Source organism: Lathyrus oleraceus, chromosome 7, assembly GCF_024323335.1.
Source record: "Lathyrus oleraceus cultivar Zhongwan6 chromosome 7, CAAS_Psat_ZW6_1.0, whole genome shotgun sequence".
NCBI classification, from domain to species: domain Eukaryota; kingdom Viridiplantae; phylum Streptophyta; class Magnoliopsida; order Fabales; family Fabaceae; genus Lathyrus; species Lathyrus oleraceus.
In genome coordinates, this window is record NC_066585.1 from 371,037,905 (window position 1) to 371,063,902 (window position 25,998).

The following is a 25,998-nucleotide window of genomic DNA, read 5'->3' on the forward strand; positions in this document are numbered from 1 at the left end:
TCCTTCGCCTAGCGAACACTTCGTTATGACACTCGCCCCAGCGAAGCATCAGATCCAGTAAAAGCCCAAACTAGTTGGCTCGCTAGGCGAGCAACTCCTTCGCCTAGCGAAGCTTGCGAATGTCAGAATTTTTGGGCTTCATTCTGAGCCCATTAGGTCACAACAAGAGCACTATAAATACTGGCACTTCAGCCACCAAGGAGGGGGAGGAAAAACAGAGGGAAGACGGACGGAAACCCTGGCACAGAAACCCTGGAGGCTACTTTAGAGAGTTCCGAGTGAAGAAACCCTGAAGGCAGCTCATCTGCTCCGAAGCTACCGCCGCCCAACTCCATCCGATACCAAAAGCGATCAGTCTCTTCAACATAGCAGCTTAGTTGCAAGCAGGTTTGCGTATCACTATCGTTTTATACTTTTAATCGGTAATCTCTATATACACAAAGCATCATGATTGAAGTTTCGAATACGTAATTTGATTTCACATGCGTATTTAAATATGCTTGAATATCATGAATGTTTGTCCATGCTGTTCCTGTAATCAAATGCCATAAAAGTTCAGGTTTTCGGAGGTCATGCTGCTGTCAAAATCCAAACCCATGGCCGCTCGCTAGCACATCGCTAAGCGAGCCTGTAGCGAGCATTCGCTGAGCCTTCGCCAGGCGAAGCAGAGGCGAACGGGACAGGGGCTACTTTGTCTCTTTTCTATTATGCCTTATGTCTATCTAACCAAGACTTATTATAATTCTACATCGTTTGGCCTGAGATTATGACTGTTGTGTTGTAGTGCAATTTTCAATTGTACTTTACTTTGATGCTCTAACCCGTGTGTTGAATTGTGTAAAGGTTTACATATTCTCAAGGAAACGGCCGGCTAGGTATCCGACTTTATGTGTGGGAGATCCTTATGGAGATTCACCCCGAATTATTCAATTGATTTTAATGTATTAATGTTATGGTGAAGATTCACTAATTGATCTTAATGTATTTTAATATGGACCTAATTACCTAATTGATTACGGCTATCTAAGTAATTACAACACATTGCCTTTAAATAAGTGATCTTGGACCTCTCGTTGTTACCCTACGATTACGGTATTATGGTCATGTCCCACGAATGTAGGGATACACTTAGCAAAGACCCTTCGGTTAAATCATCATAGTCCTTCGAATATATGATTTTGTCCCTCGATGACCCTTCGGTGTAGCTTACGGTTAAATGATGATCGTCCCTTCGAATGCTAAGTTATCCTTACAAATGTTGCCTTCAATGACCAACCGATGACCCTTCCACATCCAAAGGATAAAACTACTTACTTCTCAATAGTAAGGACAGTTTTACCCTCATAAGGAAAGGAAATGCCCGGAAAGACCTCGGACAGGTATAACCCTTAATTGCTTATTCACAATTTAAAACTACTTTTCACACCTTACACCTTTCAAAACCTCCATTAGAAAATCACCACTTGGCATACATTCGCACTAGAATCATTGCCGAGTCATATTTTTCTAAACTATTTTCAAAACTAAACGAGATAATCACTTTGTATACATTCATTCAAGAATCATTATAAAGTTAAATTCTCCTTTTCAAAACATTTCCTACACATTTCTCAACCACTTTTTCAAACTAGAAAAACATAAATGATTGAGCAATTAAGAGCCGATGGATAACCATGGATACAAAGGGTGCTAACACCTTCCCTTTGTATAATGTACCTCCCGAATCTAAGAATCTAAATTAAGGTCTTTCCTGTTCTTTTCCACCTTTCCTTATTGGATAAAAGAAAAGTCGGTGGCGACTCTTGCTAACCGCGACATTGCGATTAAAAAACACACAAAAAGTCAGTTCACCGTATGACAGCATCGCTTTTATTTTATTTATTTCCCGCATCGCTTTTATTTTATTTATTTCCCGCATCGCTTTTATTTTATTTATTTCCCGCATCGCCTTTATTTTATTTTTTTCCTGCACTCGCTTTACTTTATTTATTTTCCGGACTCGCTTTACTTTATTTATTTTCCGACTCGCTTTACTTTATTTATTTTCCGCACTCGCTTTACTTTATTTATTTTCCACACTCGCTTTACTTTATTTACTTCCCGCACTCGCTTTACTTTATTTACTTTACGCACATTCCTCGCTCTCCACGCCTCACATTCTAAAACAAACTTTTCATCATGATTAACATCGTTGTGTTCGTTTATGTTACCATGTCTGGCTAAATCTTTTAAAGGTTAGAATGTAAGGATCGCGGTTAAAGTAATGTTTCACATATTGAAATCTGTAGAAATACTTAAAAGGCTGTTTTGATTTTTAAGTTGAGTTTTCTAAAACAGACTTGGTTAGTTTTAACTATTCGAGGAGTGTGAAAGCACCTTGGGTAAACGTTCCAAATCAAAATCACTTTTCAACTAAGTTTACGAGTCTCATTTCTTAAAAATAAGTTTACTACTTTTGCATTATGCGCACCTTTTATAAGTGACAATAAAAGGCCTTAATTTAAGGGTAAACTCGGTTCTGAAAACGCGAAAGCGAGAGTTCCTGTTAAATGGATTCTTTTCAAGAGTAAAAAATATTGCCTCATAAGTAGTTATATTTAGACAATCGAAACATCACTTAACTGACGTGAATTACATTCAACCTGTCTTTACCTGCATTTATTATTTAACGTTATTTTGAAAACCCAGTATCTCTTTTATACCGCCTTAGATAAACACCGTAACGACAGTAATCGATAGATTGACGATTGGTCTCTGTGGGATCGATATTCTTTTATATTACTTTGACGTAATTCGTGCACTTGCGAATCAACACGATTAAGTTTTTAGCACCGTTTCCGGGGACCAACTTCGTCAAATTTCGTACCCTGTTGTTACACCGTCTAGACTAAGGCATTATTAGCCGGTAAATGCGAAGAACCCGTAGTACCGGAAATTTAGTAGATCCTTTAGCGGAACCCGAACGTTGTACTCGTACACGCCTCTTACTCATCCTAATTAAGAAAGCTATGGTCGAGAATCGCGATAGGAGACCTCTTAAGGAATTTGCCTAACCCTCTGATGAGGAACCTAGTTTGAGTATAGTAAACCCCCTTATAACTGCTAATAATTTCGAACTAAAATCGTCTTTGTTGCAATTAGTGCAACAAAACCAATATCTCTTTTATACCGCCTTAGAACCTGAATCAACATTTAAAAGTTTTTATCCAATTAGCCGACACCTTTAAATCTAACGACGCTTCACCCGATGCGATCCGTTTAAGATTATTCCCTTTCTCCCTCAGGGATAGAGCACGTTCATGGCTAGATTCACTTCCAGCTAATTCAATAACTACCTGGGAAGACCTTAGGAGAGTATTCCTTGCGATATTTCCCCCCTAGTAAGACTGCTGTTCTTCAAAACCAAATAACTAGATTTGCTCAAAACCAAGGAGAATCGCTTTTCGAAGCTTGGGAGAATATAAAGAGCTATTAAGAGTCTGCCCACACCATGGCCTAGAACAATGGCTGATCGTTCATACCTTCTACAATGGACTCCATTATAACACCAAGATGAGCATCGACGCTGCCGCAGGTGGCGCGCTGATGAACAAACCTTATCGAAAAGCTTGTGACCTAATTGAGGATATGGCCTAAAACCATTACCAATGGGGAACTGAACGAGCATTAATAGAGAAAAATGAGACCCAAGGTGGAATACATGAGGTAAGCTCTCTAGACATGATGCAGGCGAAAATGGACGCTTTAACCCTTAGGATCGAACATATGTCTACAAACACTAACACCGTAGCAGTAGTCCACACAGAGTGTGAACTCTGTGGATCCAAAGGACACGAATTGGCGGAGTTTAACCTTTTGAACGAACTGAATACCAACCAAGTGAATTACGCCCAAGGTAACCTATTTTCAAACACTTACAACCCTGGATGGAAGAATCATCCAAATTTCTCCTATAAAAACCAAAACCCTATCCAAAATCATGCACCTCAGAGACCACAAGGTTATCAAGCCCAAAAACCAAACCAACCTATGCAAGTTATGCCCTAGAAGTCTAACCTTGAGAAAATCATGGAGAGCTTTATATCGGGCCAGACTCGGCAAAATAAAGAATTCCTAAACCAGAACATTCACGTAAACGAACTTATAACGCAATTAGGAACCAAGGTTGATCAGATAATCACTCACAACAAGATGCTTGAAACCCAGATCTCACAAGTAGCACAAAACCAAGCCCCACAAACTACACCTGGAGGCTAATTCCCTGGACAACCTCAACCAAACCCTCGAGGTCAAGCTAACACTATCTCGTTACGAAGTGGGACCGCTTACGAAGGGCCTCAGAACCCAGCGGTGAGCGAGACCAAAACTTCTAAAGAAATTGTACCTACCAACCAAGAAGAGGAACCAAAGGAACCTGAGAAACAAACCAACCAAGAAGGTGAAGCCAAGGATAAAACTTACAAACCACCACCCCCCGTACAAACCACCAATCCCATATCCGCAAAGACTTAAACAAACCAAAGTCAATAACCAATACCAAAAATTTATAAAAGTGATAGAAAAGCTTCATGTAGAGATTCCTTTCACCGAAGTTATCACCCAAATTCCGTCTTACGCCAAATTTCTCAAAGACATCTTAACCAACAAGCGTAGGCTCGACGATCCCAAACCTTTGGAATGCAACTTTATTTCCAAGGATAAACTCTCTAAGAAGGATAAAGACCCTGGTAGTTTTTCTATACCTTGCATTTTAGGGAGTCATGTGATCGACAAAGCTTTCCTAGACTTAGGCGCTAGTGTAAGTTTAATGCCCTTAGCTGTATGTAAAAGGTTAAACTTAGGAGAATTACAACCAACTAAGATGTCCCTTCAATTAGCCGATAGGTCTATTAAGTATCCTATAGGCATTTTAGAAGACATCCCAGTTAGGATCGGTCAACTTTATATCCCAACAGACTTTGTGGTCATGGATATCAAAGAAGACGAAGATATCCCTATCCTTTTAGGTAGACCATTCTTATCAACAGCCGGAGCTATAATAGATGTTAAAAGAGGGAAATTAACCTTCGAAGTAGGGGATGAAAAGATCGAGTTCATTCTTTCAAAATTCCTGATGGCACCAATTCTAGGAGACGCATGTTATGCGATCGATATCGTAGATGAGTGCATAAGAGAATTTGATCAAGGAGAACCTAAGATCGAACCATTTTCAAACCCGAATGAAAAGGATGACGAGCTAGAGGAAACGGAACCTCGCGAATGTTTGGATCTTACTCCAGACCCTTCACCTAATTCTCAAAAACCAACCCAAGAACTTAAGGAACTACCCAAGAACCTAAGATATGAGTTCTTGGATGAAGAAATGAATCGCTCAGTAATAGTTAGTGCCACCTTAAATCAAGACGAGACGAATCAAATCTTGAATGTTTTAAGAAGGTACCCCTCTGCCTTAGGGTACAACATCTCTGATCTAAAAGGTATAAGCCCATTTGTGTGTATGCATAGGATCTCACTAGAGGAGGATTCAAAACCTTCCAGAGAACATCAGAGAAGGATCAACCATGTGATGAGCGAGGTAGTGAAGAAGGAAGTCCTTAAACTACTGGAAGCTGGTATAATCTATCAGATTTCTGATAGTAAGTGGGTAAGTCATGTACATGTGGTACCCAAGAAGGGAGGCATCACAGTTTTGCAGAACGAGAAGGGAGAGCATGTCTCTAAACGCATAGAAGGCGGATGGTGTATGTGCATAAATTATAGGAAGCTCAATAAGGAAACTAGGAAAGACCATTTCCCCCTTCCATTCATAGATCAAATGCTGGAGCGTCTTTCCAGACACTCTTAGTTTTGTTATCTTGATGGACATTCTGGATTTTTCCAAATACCCATACACCCCGAGGATCAAGAGAAAACGACCTTTACATGTCCTTATGAAACGTTTGCTTACAGACGAATGTCGTTTGGACTCTGTAATGCGCCAGCTACTTTCCAATGTTGTATGATGTCAATCTTCGCAAATTATCTCAACGGAATCATGGAAGTATTCATGGAAGACTTCTCGGTGTGTGGATTAGACTTTGAAGACTGCCTTATTAACCTTGAGAAAATCCTAGAGAGATGCATAGAAGTTAACCTTGTGTTAAACTGGGAGAAGTGCCACTTTATGGTTAAAGTAGGCATAGTGTTAGGACATATAATATCTAAAAGAGGCATTGAGGTCGATAAAGCAAAAATAGAAGTTATAGAAAACCTTAACCCTCCTAAGACAGTTAGAGAAGTTCGTAGATTCCTTGGACACGTCGGTTTCTACCGACGCTTCATAAAAGACTTCTCTAAAATAACAAAACCCCTGACCGGCCTTCTGATGAAAGACATTGAATTCATTTTCTATGAAAAATGCATCAAATCCTTCAATCAGTTAAAACAAGCATTAATTTCAGCACCCATTCTACAAACCCCGGATTGGACTAAACCCTTCGAAATAATGTGTGATGCTAGCGATTTCTCTATAGGAGCTGTTTTAGGGCAAAGAAAAGATAAGAAACTACACGTAATATACTACGCTAGTAGAACCCTAGATGCCGCTGAATTAAATTATACAACAACAGAGAAGGAACTCCTAGCTGTAGTTTTTGCAATCGATAAATTTAGGTCTTATCTTGTAGGATCTAAGATTATAGTCTATACAGACCATGCAGTTATCCGTTACCTTCTAAGCAAAAAGGATGCAAAACCTAGATTGCTCAGGTGGATCCTTTTGCGACAAGAATTCGACTTAGACATTAGAGACAAAAAAGGAACAGAAAACGTAGTTGCTGACCATCTTTCTAGACTAAAGCATTTGAAGACAAATCATTTACCTATAAATGATGATTTTAACTATGAGAGATTGATAGCCAAGTTAGATACTATTGCCCTTGAACCTGATAAAGACAACTTTGGGACAGTTTCCAAAATCCTAAAATCTGGAGCAGTTGAAATCTGGAACAACTCCTGTAATCCGTTTGTGGTAAATGGACAAAGACTGAAGCAATACCAAGGAGGTGACATACCCACAAAATTTCATGACAAAACTCTCACAAACCCTCCAGTTCTTACCTCTAACATATAAAGTTCGAATCGTCAAGCTAACGACGTTAAACAAGCGCTGCATGGGAGGCAACCCATGATCTCTTTTCCTTTACTTTTACTATTTTCAATTTATATTTGTATTTGTTATATATATATGTATATCTATGTGGAGACTAACAGTTATAATATTTGTGATTTCAGGTGTCCTCTGTTTCTAATCTAACTTTTCAGGAATGGAGAATATCGACATTATGCCAGTAATCTTTCGTGACCCAGTTCAAGAGCAGCGTTACGCCATGCTTTCCCAGCGTCCAATGTTGCCCACCAAATATCCCGACTCGAGCTGCATGGAGGCATTAGGCATTGAGCCTAGTGTCATGCACTTGTGCAATCAGTTACAGTGGGATGAATATACAGATGCTATGCACATGACTTACAGGAACCTGACTTTGGAGTTCCTGAGCTCGCTTATCTACGAGCCTTATGTTGGTCACGCCAGTGATGGAGGATACATTAACTTCAAGTTGTTTGGGGCGGAATACACCTTCAACCACAAGCATTTCGGCGACTTGCTTAGTTTTCAGACTGCCTATGATGCTTCATCTGAGCTACCCATGAGCTATTTTCTGAGCCGAGATGTCGAGAAATTTTGGAGCGATATCACGTGTGGATGTAGTCCTGACCTTTCTACCCAAATCCCCAACAAGATTCACAACCCTGATTTCCGATGCTTCCATATGATCATTGCCCACACCTTCCTGGGGAAGAGTGACCTTGATACGCATGTGAGTGCTGAAGAGATCTTCTTCATGTACTGTACCACTCAGTCGCGCCCGGTAGATTATGGAGCTTTCTTGATCGAGAGTTTATATCTTAATGCTCGCTCTGCTGTAAGCCCTATACATGTTGGAAGCACGGTGGCTCACATAGCCTCAACTCTGGGACTCGATATAAGACTATCTCACCTAACGTCCTACTACAGCTACACCTTGATGGATATTGATTTCTGTCTGGACTGTGGCCTCATGAGGAGATCTTCTTTCCAACCGAATCAATACAGGCTATTAATTAAGGGTGAGACCATTCACTACTTCACTTTACCTGACCCTCAGGTGACTTGTGTTATTGATCAGGCCAACTGGGCCTACGCCCTAGAAGGGCAGGGAGAGACAGTGGACGCGCCGAAGATTGCACTGATCAGAATCAAAGTCCGTACCAACAATCCGAATCTCCAGACTCCGAGCATGCAGTCTGAATTGGTTAAGCTTCGCATGGAGATAGCCGAGCTTCGCCAGGAGCTTGCTGACGTTGCCCTGCAGGTCGAACTATCAGTTGCCTCACACGACACCGAGACTGATATGCTGCATGATGAGATCGCCGATCTCCGACGCTAGATCACAGAGCTTCGAGGCTACGAAGTCGAGGAGACTCCACTATACCCTGAGCATTGATGCTATCATGAACCAAGAAATACCGTTTGAATTTCCCTATTTTCCCGTTATTTATTATTCATGCTTATTTTTATTGTTTCCTTTGACATTATGCTTGCTTAACTTTCCTAAGATCTCTGGACTCGTGAATTATTATTGACTCTACGTATATATATATATGCATTATAATTATTATGTTTTTATGTCCTTTTTGTTTTATTTTGTTTTATTTTACTTTACTATTTTATTTTGTTTTGTTTTATTTAATTTTGTTTTACTTTATTTTGTTTTATTTTATTTCGTTTTATTTTATCAAGCTTAAATCAAAAACAAAAAAAAACAGCATCCATGGATACCTATATACACCCCCATTACAAATATGAAGGCGAAAGGATTGAGGCCCAAGAAGCAAACATCATAGTCGGCTCAAACCAAATCCGAAGACATGGCGTGCGCCATGAGTAACAGTCAGATTTGCCTTTTCACCATTTATACCTTCTTCAACCTCTCCAAACCCATTCTCTCCTTCTCCCGACTCCACCAAAATTCATAAAAAAAATTCCAAGCTTCTCCTTCTCACTACAAGCCATTACAATTTCCCAACTTCACTTCTCCATTCCTCTACCAAAAATCCATTAAACTCCACTTTTCATTTCTTTTCTATAAATACTCATTTTTCTCTACAATCACCATTAATGGTCGGAATGGAGTTTAACGACATCATTCTTAGTGGAGGAAAGCCCGGTGAGTGACAAAACAAGATTTTGCAAAGATTGCAAACTCAGGAAATCCTCGCTACCAGGTATGTCGACGAAGATTGTTTGTACACTCTAGGCACATACCATAGTGTTTTCCACATGCTAGATAATTTAGGATTACACAATATTTTTGCTAGTAAAGCACCCACCTACGATAGGCTCACTAGGGAATTTTTAAGTTCCCTAATTTACACTGTCCACCCTGGCACTTCTAGCACAATAGGTACCATTTATTTTAGAATGTTTAATGTAGAATATGAGTACACTATTGATGCTTTAGCGGGTTTGCTCGGAATGCCTTATGGTGATGGTGTTATTTATGAGACGCCCTTAGATACTGAATGGGCACTCGAGGCATTTACTTTTTGGAACAGATTATCTAATGTGAATGTCACTTCCTTTGAAGGAATTTTGGCTTCTAATATCCATAGCCCGGCCATACGTATTTTTAGATACCTTCTGGCATGTACTATATTTGGCCGAGAAAATTCGAACAAAGTAAATGCCCGAGAATTGTTGTTTTTAAAGGGTTGCCTCACTAATTGCATGATCAATCTCGTTCCTTTCATGTTAGCCCATATGTCTGCCATCCTTAAGAAAGGAGGAACCATCTCTTTCGGTGGTTTAATTACCTCCATTGCTAAAGCGTTGAATCTACACGCTGAGTTAGCCACCTTGGAACCACTCCCTCACCACACCAATAACTTAAAGTTTTTGAAAGATATGAAATTATGCAAGGTGCGGCGAGAATGTGGTTTCTACCTCATGATACATGGTGCAACTGTACCCAGTGTTATCCTACCTTGCTCTCAGCGTACGGATGTGCGACATGCGAGGAACTGGACATACGATCTTGATGTTCTACCCTTTACCGGTCCTTTGTAACCTAACATTCCTATGGACGAAGGGCAAGGGACCGATGATGAGTATGACCAGCGCGACCAGTCACCGGCTCATGATATTCCTGCTGCATCACCTACACACAGCGTACCTTCTTCCTCTAACCCTTTTGCAGGTACCACTCCCGGTTTCTACATCATCGAGGAGATGTGACGCGAGCACCTGGCTCGTGAGGAAAGGCGTGACACCCTCCTGAATACCATAAACCAACAACTATCAGATAATATGAGTTTTATGGTAGCTTCCCAGCAGCGTAGTGAGCAAGCACATCGGATTGTCACTGAGTCCCTTCTTGCGATTACTAATGAGCAGCAACGCCATCGACAGGCTAATGAGCGTCACTTCGCTCTCATCGAGGCCACCCAAGGATCTCTCCTAGGTCACTCTCGGCAGTTGCAGAAAGGACTTAGTACTCGAACCAGACGTCGTCAACCCAGGCATCCTGACCAGGGCGGTGACAGTGACGGTACCGGTTCTAACCCCTAGTTCTCTCTCTCTCTCTCTCTCTCTCTCTCTCTCTCTCTCTCTCTCTCTCTCTCTCTCTCTCTCTCTCTCTCTCTCTCTCTCTCTCTCTCTCTCTCTCTCTCTCTCTCTCTCTCTCTCTCTCTCTCTCTCTCTCTCTCTCTCTCTCTCTCTCTCTCTCTCTCTCTTCCAGGTGACTCCTACCCTATCTCATATCGAAACATTGAGGACAATGTTCGGTTTAAGTGCGGGAGGAGATTTTATCGCTTTTCATCTTTCCTTTATTTTTATTGTTTTCTATCGCTTTCCTTTACTTTTATCGCTTTTTACCGTTTTCCTTTAATTTTAGTATGTTTTATGTTTTAGTTGCTTGTTTTTCCCTTTCAATAAAACAACATGTGTCTGACGAGTCATCTGTGCAAGTGTACCCTTATTTCCCCCATTTCTTTAACCTTACCAAAAAAAAATTTAGCCAAGAAAACAGTACATCTTGAACATTCAGGCTATAAGACAAGTTTATGACAGGATGTAAAAGATTTGGGAAAACTTTTTCTAAAAATCGGTATTGTTTTAGCACCTTAGGCTCCATGATTATAAGAGTCGATCCCGATACCCCATATGTTGTAGCCCCAGTTTTTGTTCCAAATAAGTCCTTAAGTAGTTTATCCTACCGGTCAACTCCGGCTTAAGCATGCTCTACGTAGGGGACCGATGAAAATAAGTGAATGATCACAAAAATTCCTGCTTTATTCTCAAATCGCATGAAAATCCGGGCTAGGTGACTCTCACACGGTCATTTAACCCAGCAAAATAAAAACATATGCGGAACATGCAGAAGAAAAATAAAATAAATAAATAATAATAGCCTATTTGTTTGTTGGTTCAGAGGTATCTGGTGCTGAACTTGGTAGGGTGGATTACGATCCAATCCCCCACAACTGCAAATTGAGTTAAATAAAGGGGTTACACCAACTTACGTACCGGATCCCCATGCTTAGAAAAATAAAATAATAAGCCTATTTGTTTGTTGGTTCAGAGGTATCTGGTACTGAACTTGGTAGGGTGGATTACGATCCAATCCCCCACAACTGCAAATTAGGTTGAATAAAAGGGTCACACCAACTTATGTACCAGAGCCCCATGCTTAAGATCATAATCACTAACCGGTCACTTTACTATGAGTATGTACGGATAACGGGCTTAATGTGATTGCACCTGAATGAAAAGGACTTTAAGAAAACAAAAAGAAGGCTTAGGTACGGTGGGGTAATATGGATTGATTTGTATAGGAACGGAGCCTACGACCGCAATTGCGGGAAGTGTCACTACAATACCCTTAGTTTGATTCGTTAGTACCTATCGATACATTCCTTAAATGAACTCGCAAGTCTTTTTGCCTCGAATTAACTCTAGTTGATACTGATTTTCTTGCATAAACTATAAAGAGTTTTGCTTGAGGACAAGCAAAGGTTTAAGCGTGGGAGAATTTGATCACACCGAATTACACCGTGTTTTTGACTCGGATTCACATGTTTATTAGGACTTTATTATCATTTTGTTTGTATTATGCTCTCTTTTCTCTTGTTTTCAGATATTTAGCACTTTCGGACTCTTTTAGAAGAAATGAATCGAAAAGACCTAAAATTAGGGTTTTTCGGCGAAATTACACACATGGTGTTGCACATGGTGATCGCTATAGGGGAAGCCATGAGTCATCAGCCCTCAACTAGGAGGTAACCGCCACGTTCCCATGATCCACCCCATTTACACACATGGCGGGCGCCATGAAGGGATGGTGGGTGTCACCTTTGGAAGTCACGTTCCCACTAAGGGGAAGTTGGAGGGAACCATGGTCTTTACAAGCTGCTGAAAATCTCTATAAATAGCTCGTTCCATTTCTTTTTCTAATCATCCAACTTAGTTTTACAACACTAAGCATATATTTATCATTTGTAATAGCGATAATCCGTCACATCGGGGGGTTATCGCACCTTAGTGAGATTGAGTTGGGTCACTTTGAGTTGTTGTCGTCTTTAGCTTCAGGAGTCGGAGGTTTATTTTTGTACCAGATTTAAAGCCCTCCATTTGGAGCAGGTTCTTATTTATCGCTTTATTTATTTATTTCCCACATCGCTTTTATTTTATTTATTTCCCGCATCGCTTTTATTTTATTTATTTCCCGCATCGCTTTTATTTTATTTATTTCCCGCACTCGCTTTACTTTATTTATTTTCCGCACTCGCTTTACTTTATTTATTTTCCGCACACGCTTTACTTTATTTATTTTCCGTACTCGCTTTACTTTATTTACTTTCCGCACTCGCTTTACTTTATTTACTTTACGCACTTTACTCGCTCTCCACGCGTCACATTCTAAAACAAACTTTTCATCATGATTAACACCGTTGTGTTCGTTTGTGTTACCATGTCTGGCTAAATCTTTTAAAGGTTAGAATGTAAGGATCGCGGTTAAAGTAATGTTTCACATATTGAAATCTGTAGAAATACTTAAAAGGCTGTTTTGATTTTTAACTTGAGTTTTCTAAAAAAGACTATTCGAGGAGTGCGAAAGCACCCTGGCTTAGTAACTAGGAATTTTTATCACTTTAAGGAAAAACTATTTTTGAAACTATTTTCGGACGCGTCGATAGATTTAAAATCAGGAAACTCCTTGGGTAAGCTTTCCAAATCAAAATCACTTTTCAACTAAGCTTACGAGTCTCATTTCTTAAAAATAAGTTTACTACTTTAGCGTTCTGCGCACCTTTTATAAGTGACAATAAAAGGCCTTAATTTAAGGGTAAACTCGGTTCTGAATACACGAAAGCGACAATTCCTGTTAAATGGATTCTTTTTAAGAGTAGAAAATATTGCCTCATAAGTAGTTCTATTTAGACAATCGAAACATCACTTAACTGACGTGAATTACATTCAACCTGTCTTTACCTGCATTTATTATTTACCGTTATTTTGCAAACCCAATATCTCTCTTATACCGCCTTAGATAAACACCGTAACGATAGTAATCGATAGATTGACGATTGGTCTCTGTGGGATCGATATTCTTTTATATTACTTTGACGTAATTCGTGCACTTGCGAATCAACACGATCAATATACCTCTTCATTAATGTAACAGTTTAGGAAAGCGCTCTTAACATCCATTTGAAATAATTTGAAATTTTGAGAACAAGCATAGGCAAGCAAAAGGCGTAGAGCCTCGAGTCGGGAGACCGGAGCATAAGTTTCCTCATAGTCGATGCCTTCCTCTTGGTTATACCCTTGAGCAACAAGGTGAGCCTTGTTGCGAGTTATAACTCCGTTTTCGTCTAACTTGTTCCTAAACACCCATTTAGTACCGATCAGTCAATGGTCTCGCAGAGGGGGAACAAGATCGCACACCTCATTTCTTTTGAACTGATTAAGTTCCTCTTGCATTACTAGAAACCAATGTTCATCGAGTAATGCGTCTTTGGAGTTTTTAGGCTCAATTTGAGAGAGGAAAGAGAAATGATAACAAAAGTTACTTATCTTTTTCCTGATGGGGTTCACCACTCTTTTCTTCTTGATCTTTTATTATTTCTTCTGAAGGAACACCTACACCATCAACAATAATACCTTCTCCAACAATTTTCGGATAAGATTCATCAAAGGAAACATGCACAGATTCTTCAACGATAAGTAACCTTTTGTTGTATACTCTATATGCTTTACTAGATTGAGAGTATCCAAGGAAGATACCTTCATCGGCCATTGAGTCAAATTTACCAAGGTTTTCTTGACCATTATTTAATGCAAAGCATTTACATCCGAAGACATGAAGATATGAAACATTAGGCTTCCTTCCCTTTAGCAATTCTTAAGGAGTTTTGTTTAGAATATGATGAATGAGTATCCTATTCAATACATAACAAGCCGTATTTATGGCATCTGTCCAAAAATATTTAGGAAGGCCATTTTCATTGATCATAGTCCTTCAAGGCTCTTTTAAACCTCGGTTTTTACGTTCCACTACTCCATTTTGTCATGGAGTTCTTGGAGCAGAAAAATTATGATCAATGTCGTTTGTTTCACAAAATTCCTCAAAGAGGTGGTTTTCAAATTCACCTCCGTGATCACTTAGGATAGTAACTATGCTAGTGTTCAATTTGTTTTGAGAAGTCTTGGCAATTTTTTCAAAAGCTGAAAAAGTATCACTTTTACTTGCTAAGAAGATGGGCCAACAAAATCTGGAGTAGTCATCTACTATAACAAAACCATAGTAGTTTTCACCTAGACTTTTAATTCTAGATGGCCCAAAAAGGTCCATATGGAGAAGTTCAAGGGGTCTCGTTGTGGAAACAATATTTTTAGATTTAAAAGAGATCCTTGTTTGCTTTCCCATTTGGCACGCATCACATAAGTGGTCTTTTGAAATTTTGATTTTGGGAAGACCAACTACTAGATCTTTTGCAATAGCTTTATTTAGCAAGTCAAAGTTGACATGCGCTAATCGCCTATGACAAAGCCAAGAGTCTTCACTCATGGAGACGAGACATTTAGCGCTAGTCAAAGATACTCCATTCAAGTCAAGCATGTATACATTATTCACCCTCCAACCCTTAAGCACATCATTCTTTTTATCATTATGTTCAGTCATGTAACAATCTTTTGAAAATGATACTTTATATCATTTATCACATAATTGGCTAATACTAATGAGATTGTGCTTAAGACCTTCAACTAAAAGGACGTCTGAGATAGTAGTAGATGAGAGATTACCTACACTACCTTTTCCGAGTATAGCTCCCTTGTTATTATCACCATAGGTTACAAACCCTTTCTTCTAAGCCACAAAGTCAAAGAATAAGGAAATGTCACCTGTCATGTGTCTTGAGCATCCACTATCGAGAAACCGTGTTCTCTCCGTATCCTCAAGACATTCCACCTACAAATTTAAACAAGGGAAGGAGATACCTAATTTTCATTGGATCCTGGTGTGTGACTGAAACTTTGGTTGCATTTGGGAAACCATTGAAAAATGCCTTTAGGAACCAAAAATATCCTAAATCGGCATTTAGCAATAATATGTCCCCTCTTGCAACAATATAGACAACTTAAGTTCGGATGAAAGTTGCTTTTTCTAACTTGATCCTTTACCACATAAGTGTACTTTTGATAAGGACTATTCATGTTACTTCTAAGTTGTGATTGATCAATAGAAAATGTAACTTTAGGTTGTAAAGCCTTGTCCAACTTAGCTTGAAGAATTCTAACCTCTCTTTGCCAAATGTGACAAGTTTCACATCCAGACCATCTAAACCAAAATCCCTTATCATTTTCAGTTTTTCCTTTAGTAGCCTCTATCATAGATTTCTTAAGAGTTTCTAATTCCTTTTCGGAATCAGAAACCTTCTTTTCTAAATAACAGAGAATTTTCTTATTTGAGGCTAAGCGTTTAAAAACTTCCTTGGCCTCATTGTGTAGAGTACTAAAGGCTTTTTGCAAGTCAAAATAAGAAATTTTATCAACATGATAATATTTAGAATGACTTATATTCTTTTTCTTCTTTTGATGAGCCATAAGACAAATATTGACATTTTCTTCTTTATCACTTGAGTTATCATCACTTGAGGACTCACTATCGCTCTCCCATGCAATGTATGCTCTTCTAGTTTTGCTAGATTTTTTGTGATGTTTGTCTCTTCCTTTGTCTTTATTCAACAAGGGACAGTCCGACTTATAGTGACCGACCTTTTCGCAATTATAGCATGATCCTTTTGACTTAGTTGTCTTACCTTCCTCTCGATTCGGGAATTCTGATTGTCTTCTATAGTTGACAAGATTTTTATCCGAACGTTGAACTTCATTATTTCTTAGGTATCGGTTATACCTCCTTATGAACAACCCCATGTCTTCATTCGAATATTTATCATCATCACTTGACTAACTCTCACACGTATCATTGGTGGATGACTTATATCTTGAAGCCTTTAAAGCGAAAAACTTCCTTTCAGTGTCCTTAGCTTTCTCCTTCTTTTCCTTCTTTTGACTCTTCTCATGTTTCTTAAGGTTCATGAGCTCTTGCTAATGCTCTTGAAGCTTACCAAACAATGTTGTCATGTCCAATGTTCTTAGATCATTGGCTTCCTTAATCACGGTGACCTTTGGTTGCCAATCCCTATTAACACATCTTAAGATTTTGTTAGTAGCAACATCATTAGGGGCAGTTCTATCAAGAGAATTTAACCGATTGATTAGATGAGAAAATCGCTTTTGCATATCAACAATGGTTTCACCATCCTTCATATGAAAAAGGTGAAATTCTTGAGTTAAAATGTTGATTCTAGCTAGTTTGACAACATTGGTTCCCTCATGGGTAATTTTCAATGAGTCCCACATAACTTTAGCGCTAGTACAATGGGAAACCCTATAATACTCATCAACACCTAAGGCGGCGATGATCATATTTATGGCTTTCCAATCATAGCTATACTTTTTCTCATCTTTTTCATTCCATTGTGCTTCAGGTTTAGGTATAACAACACCATCCGCATTGGTCATGGTTATTTCCATAGGACCATCTTGGATGACTTTCCTTACCTTCCTATCAATAAAGTTGATATGGATACGCATACAATCTTTCCAATAACTGTAGTTTTCATCAGTAAAAATAGGCGCTCTATAGTATGCCCCTTTAGGTTCATTACTCATTTTCTAAAAAGTTATATGCGAAGCACTAGATGAACCGGTGCTCGTGATACCATTTGTTAGACGATAGTAACGATCTAGAAGGGGGGTTGAATAGATCAGTATTTAAATTTAGCGCTTTTCAAAATTGTTTTTAAAGGTTGTGAAAACTCCCTAGACCAGAATCTTCTAAACGATCCGTTAATGGAAAGATCGGATATGCGTGAAACCAAATGGAATAACTAAGATAGAGATAATCAACCACTATCTTAATCAATCGATTAATTTTCCCAATCCTTGATATAGTTACCACTAATGATGAGTTAACACAATAAGAGAACAAGTAAAATATTGATAGACTTGTGTGAGGTTAATTTTATCAAACACTTGGTGTGCACTCCACACCAAGTCTCAATTTCACTCAAATTGAATGTGCAGAATTTTACTTAGTTGCAATAAAAGTGATTACACCAATTTATCGAACAACTTCTATGCACAACAATTAAGCGAGATTAATGTTACTATTAATTTCACACAAGACTCAATTTCTGCAGAATTTAATGAGTTAAGAGAAAGAGAGAACAACACCAGATTTGTTTAGGCAGTTCCCCTTTCGTCCTCGCTTAGGGTACGTCTGCCCTCAATTCTAAATCTAGAAGTGAGATATTTATTAACAAGTTGCAAAGTTAATACAAGAGAAGAAATGATCACTACCAACCAACCCCAAGTGTTGTTGCAGATTCTATTCACTTCTCTCCCATTGATTCGAGTTGAACCAAGTCCTTCAAGCGTTTCAAACAAACCTCCGGTTGTAGCTACCTTATTGCAAGAATCCACGTTCTCCAAAACTCTAGCTCGGCTTATTTCGATTGGATCTGCGTGAAACCTCCGGTTGTAGCTACCTTATTGCAAGAACTCCACGTTCTCCAAAATTCTAGCTCGGCTGACTTCAATCGCAAGACGCTTGAACCCTAACCTTTCTTCACAAACCTCCGATTACCGTTACTTGTTTGAACGAACTCACCATTCTTCAAACCTTTCAGTCGGCTGAATCTATGAAGCAAAGATTAGTGCAAAACCCATCAATTCTTGGAGGACAAAACCCCAATGGTTTTATTCAAGAAAAACTCACTCAAAGCCTCTGCCCAAACTAAGATTACACAATCCTATTTGGACGTTATCACCACACATGTCACTCGGCCTATTCAGACCCGAGGAAAAAACAACTCAAGTGAAGCAGGCGATGAGTTGACTCAAACAGGGGATAAGTCGACTCAAACAGGGTTTTTGTAGAGTTGAGTCGACCTATGACTCGACCTGTTCAGACCCGTGGCAACATGGTTCAAATGAAACAGGCAATGAGTCGATGCAATCATGTGGATGAATTGACTCATTTAGTTTTCCCAGGATTAAGTCGACCTATGACTCGACCTTTTCAGACCTGAGAGTTACACAAACTGGAATATGTATGAATGAGTCGACCGCTCCAAGTTGTGAGTCGACTCAAAGTTCTTAGACTATCAAAAAATGGTTTTTGAGACGTATTTTGATCACTTGAAACCATTCTTTTTATGAACCTGATGTACCAACGATGATCAAGTGTGTTATTCAAATCAATGAGATGCTCCTATATGCATGGACACATTTCACTTATACTTTGAGCATGTTGGAGGATGAATGCATTATATGATATGATGACACCGTCCAAAGCACACATTATAAGCAACTAAAAAGGTTTGACATCATTAAAATAAGGACTTGGAATCTTTGCCCTCACAAGTATTATAACAAGTGCTCTAGGACTATGCAAGGGCGATTTTTCAAAATCCATTAAGACCAAATTCATTCAATCCATCCATTAAAAAATTCATTCAATTCATTCACCACATAAAAACTAAGTTAATGAATTTGACTAAATTCATCCATTTTTATATGTCTGGATTGATTCAATCCATCCAACATATTTTAATGATCAAGTGGATTATTTTTATTACCATTAGATCTATTTAAATAAATAATAAAAAAATGATTCTTTTTTTTAAAATTTAATTTTTTTCAGAAAGAAACCCACTTTTTTTCCGAAAATTAAAAAAAAAAACATTATTTTGGAAAATACAAAAAAGTCAATTTTTTTCTGAAAAATACAAAAAAAATGTTTTTTTTTTCGAAAATTAGAAAAAAATACAAATTTTTTCTGAAAATAAAAAAATAGTTTTATTGGGAAATACAAAAATTCGATTTTTTTACGGAAATTCAAAAAATTATATTTTTTTTTCGAAAATACAAAAAAAACCGAGTTTATTTCCAAAAATACCAAAAAAATGGTTCTTTCCGGAATAATGCAAAAAAAATGATTTTTTTATCTAAAAATACAAAAATTAATTTTTTTTCAAAAAACATTGATTTTTTTTCGAAAATACAAAAAACCTATTTTTGTAAATAAAAATGGAAATACAAAAAATTATTTTTTTTTCAAAAATGACGTGTTTCCAAAAATTAAAACAAAGTGATTTTTTTAATATAAAAAGAATCAATTTTTTCAAATATAAAAAAATTAATTTTTTGAAAATATAAAACAAGATAATTTTTTTAAATAAAAAAGTTTTTTTTGGATGCATCTATTAAAAATATGTTAATGGATGAATTGGGTAGATTTTATTATAGATTAGATTGGATATTTTTTTAAAAAAATTGATGTATCGTTAATATACTTATGAATTGTTTTAATCAAATCTAATAATATTATATGGTTACTCATTGATTAAGCAAATCCAACAATTAATTAATTGAGAATCATGAGGAAGTGCAAGTGATTCATTTCTTTAGGAAAAGGAACAAATGTGCGGATGGGTTAGTTAAAACGGGAATTTCTGACGGGAACAAAGATAATGTTTTCTTAGACATGCTCTCACTTTATTAAAAATTTGTTTGATGATGATTAAAAGAGAGTTCCTTCTCTAAATTAGTGCAGTGTAGCTATTTTCTTTGAGCTTTGGCTCTCTATTGTACCCAAAAAAATAAATTAACAAAAGTTTAAAAATAAAAAATGATTTTTATAAAGTCCATATTGTTAGGTTATTCAAACATTAACTCTCACAATTGTGTTTGAATTTTATAATCTTATTACCACTTTGATTAAAAAAATGTGATCTAAAATATACCGACTTAGAAGCATCATGGAATGCATAAAAAATAGGCCGGAATATAATGTAAAAAAAATTAGATTAAAATCTCAAGTGGAAATTGAAAAATTATTTGTTCAGTTGTCAACTATTACATGGTTAGTCAAATAGCAAGTGTTAATTGAGATTAAAATATTACAGTGGGTTAAAAAAATGTGAATGACCAACCAGTACTGCAGCAACATGACAAGTGTTGGAGCAAAACCGTTTGAAGAGTAGTGGAGAGTATTATAGTTTTACAATGACATCATACCATTACTTCATTCTCTTACCTGTTTCATTTTCAACCATCAACCCACGATTCATCATGTCTTAACTGTCACGTTAACACTTTGTTCTTTTATGTTCACCTTTCACTACTTACATTTTGTTCTTTTATCTTCACCTTTCACTACTTCTTATCCTTTCTTCACTTCCCTTACTATACATTCAAATGTTTGGCATTCTTTTTGGCTGGACTAAAGCTTCAAAATGGTAAATCTGCTGCTATCTATACACATTCAATTTTTTCTTTTTCTTTTTTTCTTTTCGTTTTAATAAACTTGTTTTTATCATCATCAATCTCAGCAAAAAGGCTATAAAAAGAGCAAGATTCAGACTCATACAATTGAAGAACAAGAGGCAATCAATAGCAATGCAATTGCGCAAAGACTTGGCCGACTTAATACTCAATGGCCATCAACAAATTGCTATCCAAAGGGTACTTATATGTATATTTATATGTTGGTGTTTATTAGCTTGGTTTGATGGTTATTCATTGTTTTATTAATATAAAACTGTCACACAAAAATTTAGCATCTGCATTTAAAACATGAGAAAATTTCAGGTTGAGCAGCTAATTCAAGATGAAAGCCTAATTGCTGCATATGAAATGTTGGATCATTTCTTTGATTTTATCCTTAAACAACTCTCCTATATTAGAAAGAACAAGTTTGTACTATTTCTTATCTACCTTCATAAATTGATATGTAATTGTTTCACCAACCCTTTCTCATAAGAGAATCATAATTTCATTTTAGGGACTGTCCAACTGAAATAAATGAAGCTGTTTCTAGTGTTATATTTGCTTCTTCAAGATGTGGAGATTTTCCTGATCTCTACCACATCAAGAAGCTCTTTGCACATCGTTATGGTGATGATTTTGCAACCGCGTCTGTCAAGCTTTTACCTGGGAATCTTGTTAACACAAAGGTATATATAAAATCTTTTTGTTAGTATTATCTATGTATATGTATATACTCATTAAGTTTTAAATTGATGACAGTTAAAAGCAAATCTCTCGGTGAAGTCTGTACAGGATGACGTGAAGCATCGAGTGGTTGATGAAATTTTCAAGGAATATGCTCGCCAAACAGAAGGAACTAAAATGTATTCTCCATCAGAGTTTGATCTAGAGGTAGAAACAGATGTCACAAGTGTTAGTTTATCTATCACCAAACCAAGTGATGAGTTTTCTATGCCAGAATCCACTTCATATGATACCTCAACATTGGTGTCTCCTAAAATATTGCTAGATAGTGTTGATGACATTGAGGAATGTGAGTATTTTTCATCAAAAGATGGTTGCACCCAAGAGGATCAAAGGCTAGTATTGTTGAATTCTAGCGAAAATGATACGGATCAGGATGGATCAAGTATTGAATCAAGCATAAGGTGCTACACAGTGCGTAATCGTGCTTCGTTGAAGAAAAGATTAAGAAGAAGATCACCTTTGCTTGATAAACAAGGCACAGTTGAAATTGGATACACTTTGCATTATCAAACACCAAGTCCACAATCAAGTTATCCCAAAAAGAGACTAAAACAACATTCCTACTCAGATTCATGTGAGAGAAATAGTTTGGACTTTGACATGAGTGAATGCAGCTGCAACTTGGAAAGCCCTTGTTATTGTTTTGTTTACAATGACATAGAAATGTTTGAATACAGTGAAAACTCTTCTTCTACCAATGTTTTCCATCAAAAGACTTGTGATTGCTTAACAACAACTCCTTATTCAAGAGCCTTGACTTTGACTATGCCTTCAAAGTGGATGGAGAATTACAAAGAGAATCTAGCAGTGACATTTTCATGTCCTTCTCCACGACCAAAACATGTTCATCCAAAGTTACCAGATTATGATGACTTTGTTGCTACATTCATGGCTCTTAAGAGAGAGTGCAATCTTAGAAAACAGTAGCTGTTTAGATTTTAAGTTTTAACACATTCATTTTATAATTATGGCTTCAGAATAAAATTAACTTTCTAGTTTCTACCATTAATATTCCTCAAGTAATTTTCTTTACATTTTTAATAACTGATTATTTTTGTACTCTTACGGAATTTCTACTAGTTTTTAATTTCTTAGTCAATGAAAGTTTAGGTTTATGAGGTCGTATTTAAGGCAGAATAAAACAACAAGAAATACAATATAAGAAGTTTAGACGGGACGGGAGAGCTTTAAAAAAGAAAAAAAAGAAAAAAAAAGTAGAAAAGGAGAATTTAGAAGGGGAAGGTTTTAAAAAAGACGATTGAATCCCGAGAGTTTTAAAAGGGGGTGAATTTGAGGAGTTTATTTTGTTCCTGATACAAAATTCCTCTACGTAAGAAAATTCAAAAAAGTATTAATAGAGAATTTTGGAAGGTTTGAATAGATTTTATAATTACAATTTATATTGTTATAATATTGGCATAATTAGTCCTCATAAGTTAATTTTAAGTTCTGCTTTAATTCTTTAATAAAAAATCGTTACAATTTGGTCTTGTAATATTAGTTTCGTTAGTAATATTGGTCTCTTCCGTTAGTTTAGTTGAGAAAACGTTAATATTTCCCAACTTGGCGTGCCAACTGTGTAATGACTCTCTTCCGTTAGTTTTATGTGTATTTGTCATGATATGTATCTATCTGTCAACATTGTTATGTATGTTGGCTGCATTTGGTGAACAAAAGCACCTCTATGTAATGAATTTATGAATGAAATGAATTTGTCATGATGTTATTAGTACAATGTTACTTTTGTTTCCAATGAACATATCAGAACAAATGTAATTTTGTGTAATGAGTTTATGAGTGAAATATAACATAACCATAAATCGTAACAAAAGGTTGCTTTATAAGTCATAACAAAAGGTTGCATTATAAGTCATAACAAAAGTGGCATTATAAGACATAAGTCAGAAGCTACAAAATAGACATTGCAAGTCATATGTTACATAACACAATAAAAAAATATGGCATTATAAGCCATAAGTCATAAACAACAAAATAGGCATTGTGAGCCATATGTTACATAGCAGAACCAACAAAAGTGGTTAAGAACAAATAATGAGTATTAGGGTTGACTAAGAACAGGTTTTAGGCCTTTTTAAGTCTCATTTTCTTTTTGGATGGTTGCTGAGTTGAACCTCCAGTTGGTGTTGGCTGACTTGAAGCAGCAGGTAGTGATAGGTGACTTGAAGCAGCAACAATTGGAGTTGGTTGACTTAAAGCAGCAGCTGGAGAAGGCTACGTAGCATCAACAGTTAGGGTAGACTGAGTAGCAGTATCAGTTGAGGTAGGATGAGTAGTAGTAGTTGGGTTAGGCTCAGAAGCAACAACAGTTGGGGTAGGCTGAGTTAAAGTTGTAGGCAGCTTGCATGTGGCCTTGTTGTGACCATCCTTATGACATCGACTGCGTTTGATACCAATTTTTCTCATTTGAGTTATGACTCATTTCTCACTTGTTCTCCAGCCTCCTCGTTCCTTTTCTTCTTGAGTCAACCAAGTGGCCTTTTTATCGGGGGTGGTTGTAGGTCAACATCATATGTTTTTCTCCAAAAAGATTCCTCATTGACTGGATAAATCGCTGGTGCATATCAAGCCTCATAGCACTCATTTTTGTAATATTCAGGATCAAAATCATCAGCTTGTAAATGTTGATCTTTCATGCATGAAATTTCATGACAGCCCTATCAGCACCCACCTTCTACATCAACATTCATACTTTGATAAATTAACAACAAATTTTTATCCATTGAATGATATATTCCTAATCTCATAGTCAAATTCACCTGCACACCTTTACAAATGCATAAAATAATTATCAAGTCAATGCTATCTCAAGTCAATTGTTAATGTCTCAAACAAATATGAAGCATTACCTAACAATCCAATTGTTTGTTCTTTGTGATTCCTTTTCCATCTTATTTTTTATATTTGGTAGAAAGTTATCATCAAATTTGGAAATCTTTTGTCTGTCGAACTCCCATCTTTGCATCGGGTACACTTTTATCTCTTTAATCATAGTCACAATAGGCTTGGCTTTTGCTGCTACAAATACTGAGTTGAAGGCCTATGACATATTGTTCACCAAAGTATCACACCTTGGACTAGTTCTAAACCTTGATTTGCTTCAGAACCTCGGTGGGATCTTCCACAATTGCTTGAATGCCTCTTCATTAACACTTTTTTATTTCATGCATTAGTTTTTCACAAGCATTTGCATGAGTGACAGTTGTAGCCTTCCACATTAGTTACTTTAATTTAACACCTGGAAACTTCTTCTTGAAATTGCTATATAAGTGTCTAACAAGAATATCACATATCAAAGGTATCCACATCAATACCTAACAAGAATAACTCATGTCACATATCAAATATGACTTAACAATAATCATTACCTAACACAAAACTTTTGGTCAACCTCTGGTAAGCACATATGACTTAACAAAAATGTTAAAGATTTTCTTTTTAAAATAGCAAGCACATAAATGTACCTTAGACTGGAAATGTTAAAGATTTTCTTTTTAACTGTGAACTAAGGTTCGAAACTGAAATAACATTCTGCTTTTGTAGACGTAGGTGAATAGTTCAAACATTATATTTCTAAAAGAGAAAATGATATTTCATACTTTACATTAAAATAAGTGTATTAATAATTGAAAAAACAATAACAATATGACATGTCAGTAATTCACTATGCCACGTTGGCGTTTTTAAACGTTTTTCCACTAGAATTTAAAAGAAGGGGCATATAAGGCTAACAGAGGTGTCTTAAAGCACTATATTGTAACGTTTTTGAATTGAGCGACTAAATAAAAACCATAAATTAACTTGAGGGACTAAAAGATGAATTAAGCCTATAATATTCTATCAATAATAATATTAATTCATCATTATATACAAAAATAGTATTTCAAAAATGTAAAATATTCTTCTACATTTTTGTAAAAACATGTGGTGGAGACGATGATTTTTCGTTATTTTCCAAAATATGTGGTCAAGAAGCCTGTGGTTTTTAGCTTTTTTAAAAACATTTTGGAATCCGCATGTTTTCCAAATATGGTGTTTCCATATATTTTCATTAAATATTTGTGGATTTTTTCATTATTGCTCTTTTTTTTCTTTCCATTTTATCTATTTGTCTAATCAATTATAAATATTTTATTTTTGATATTTTAGTGAGGGCAAGAGATGTTGATGGTTGTATTATACATAGACTAGTCCCTTCCTATATGATAACGATGAGAGTAGATAGACTTGCATCTAATGCTTCTTATTGTAGGAGG

The 25,998-nt window shown here is 36.8% G+C and overlaps 1 protein-coding gene and 1 non-coding gene across 2 annotated transcripts; one reads left to right on the forward strand and one right to left on the reverse strand.

The window, feature by feature from the left end:
• Window positions 1–3,391: 3,391 nt before the first annotated feature.
• Window positions 3,392–3,497, reverse strand: LOC127109041 (small nucleolar RNA R71). The gene has a single exon (XR_007796527.1). It is a non-coding gene; the product is annotated as a small nucleolar RNA R71 (small nucleolar RNA).
• A 17,215-nt stretch (window positions 3,498–20,712) lies between these two features.
• Window positions 20,713–22,729, forward strand: LOC127102178 (uncharacterized). The gene is made up of 5 exons (XM_051039582.1): window positions 20,713–20,946; window positions 21,040–21,172; window positions 21,299–21,402; window positions 21,492–21,663; window positions 21,737–22,729. The coding sequence occupies exons 1-5, from the start codon at window positions 20,906–20,908 to the stop codon at window positions 22,649–22,651; spliced, it is 1,365 nt and encodes a 454-aa protein (XP_050895539.1). The 5' UTR covers window positions 20,713–20,905; the 3' UTR covers window positions 22,652–22,729.
• Window positions 22,730–25,998: the final 3,269 nt, after the last annotated feature.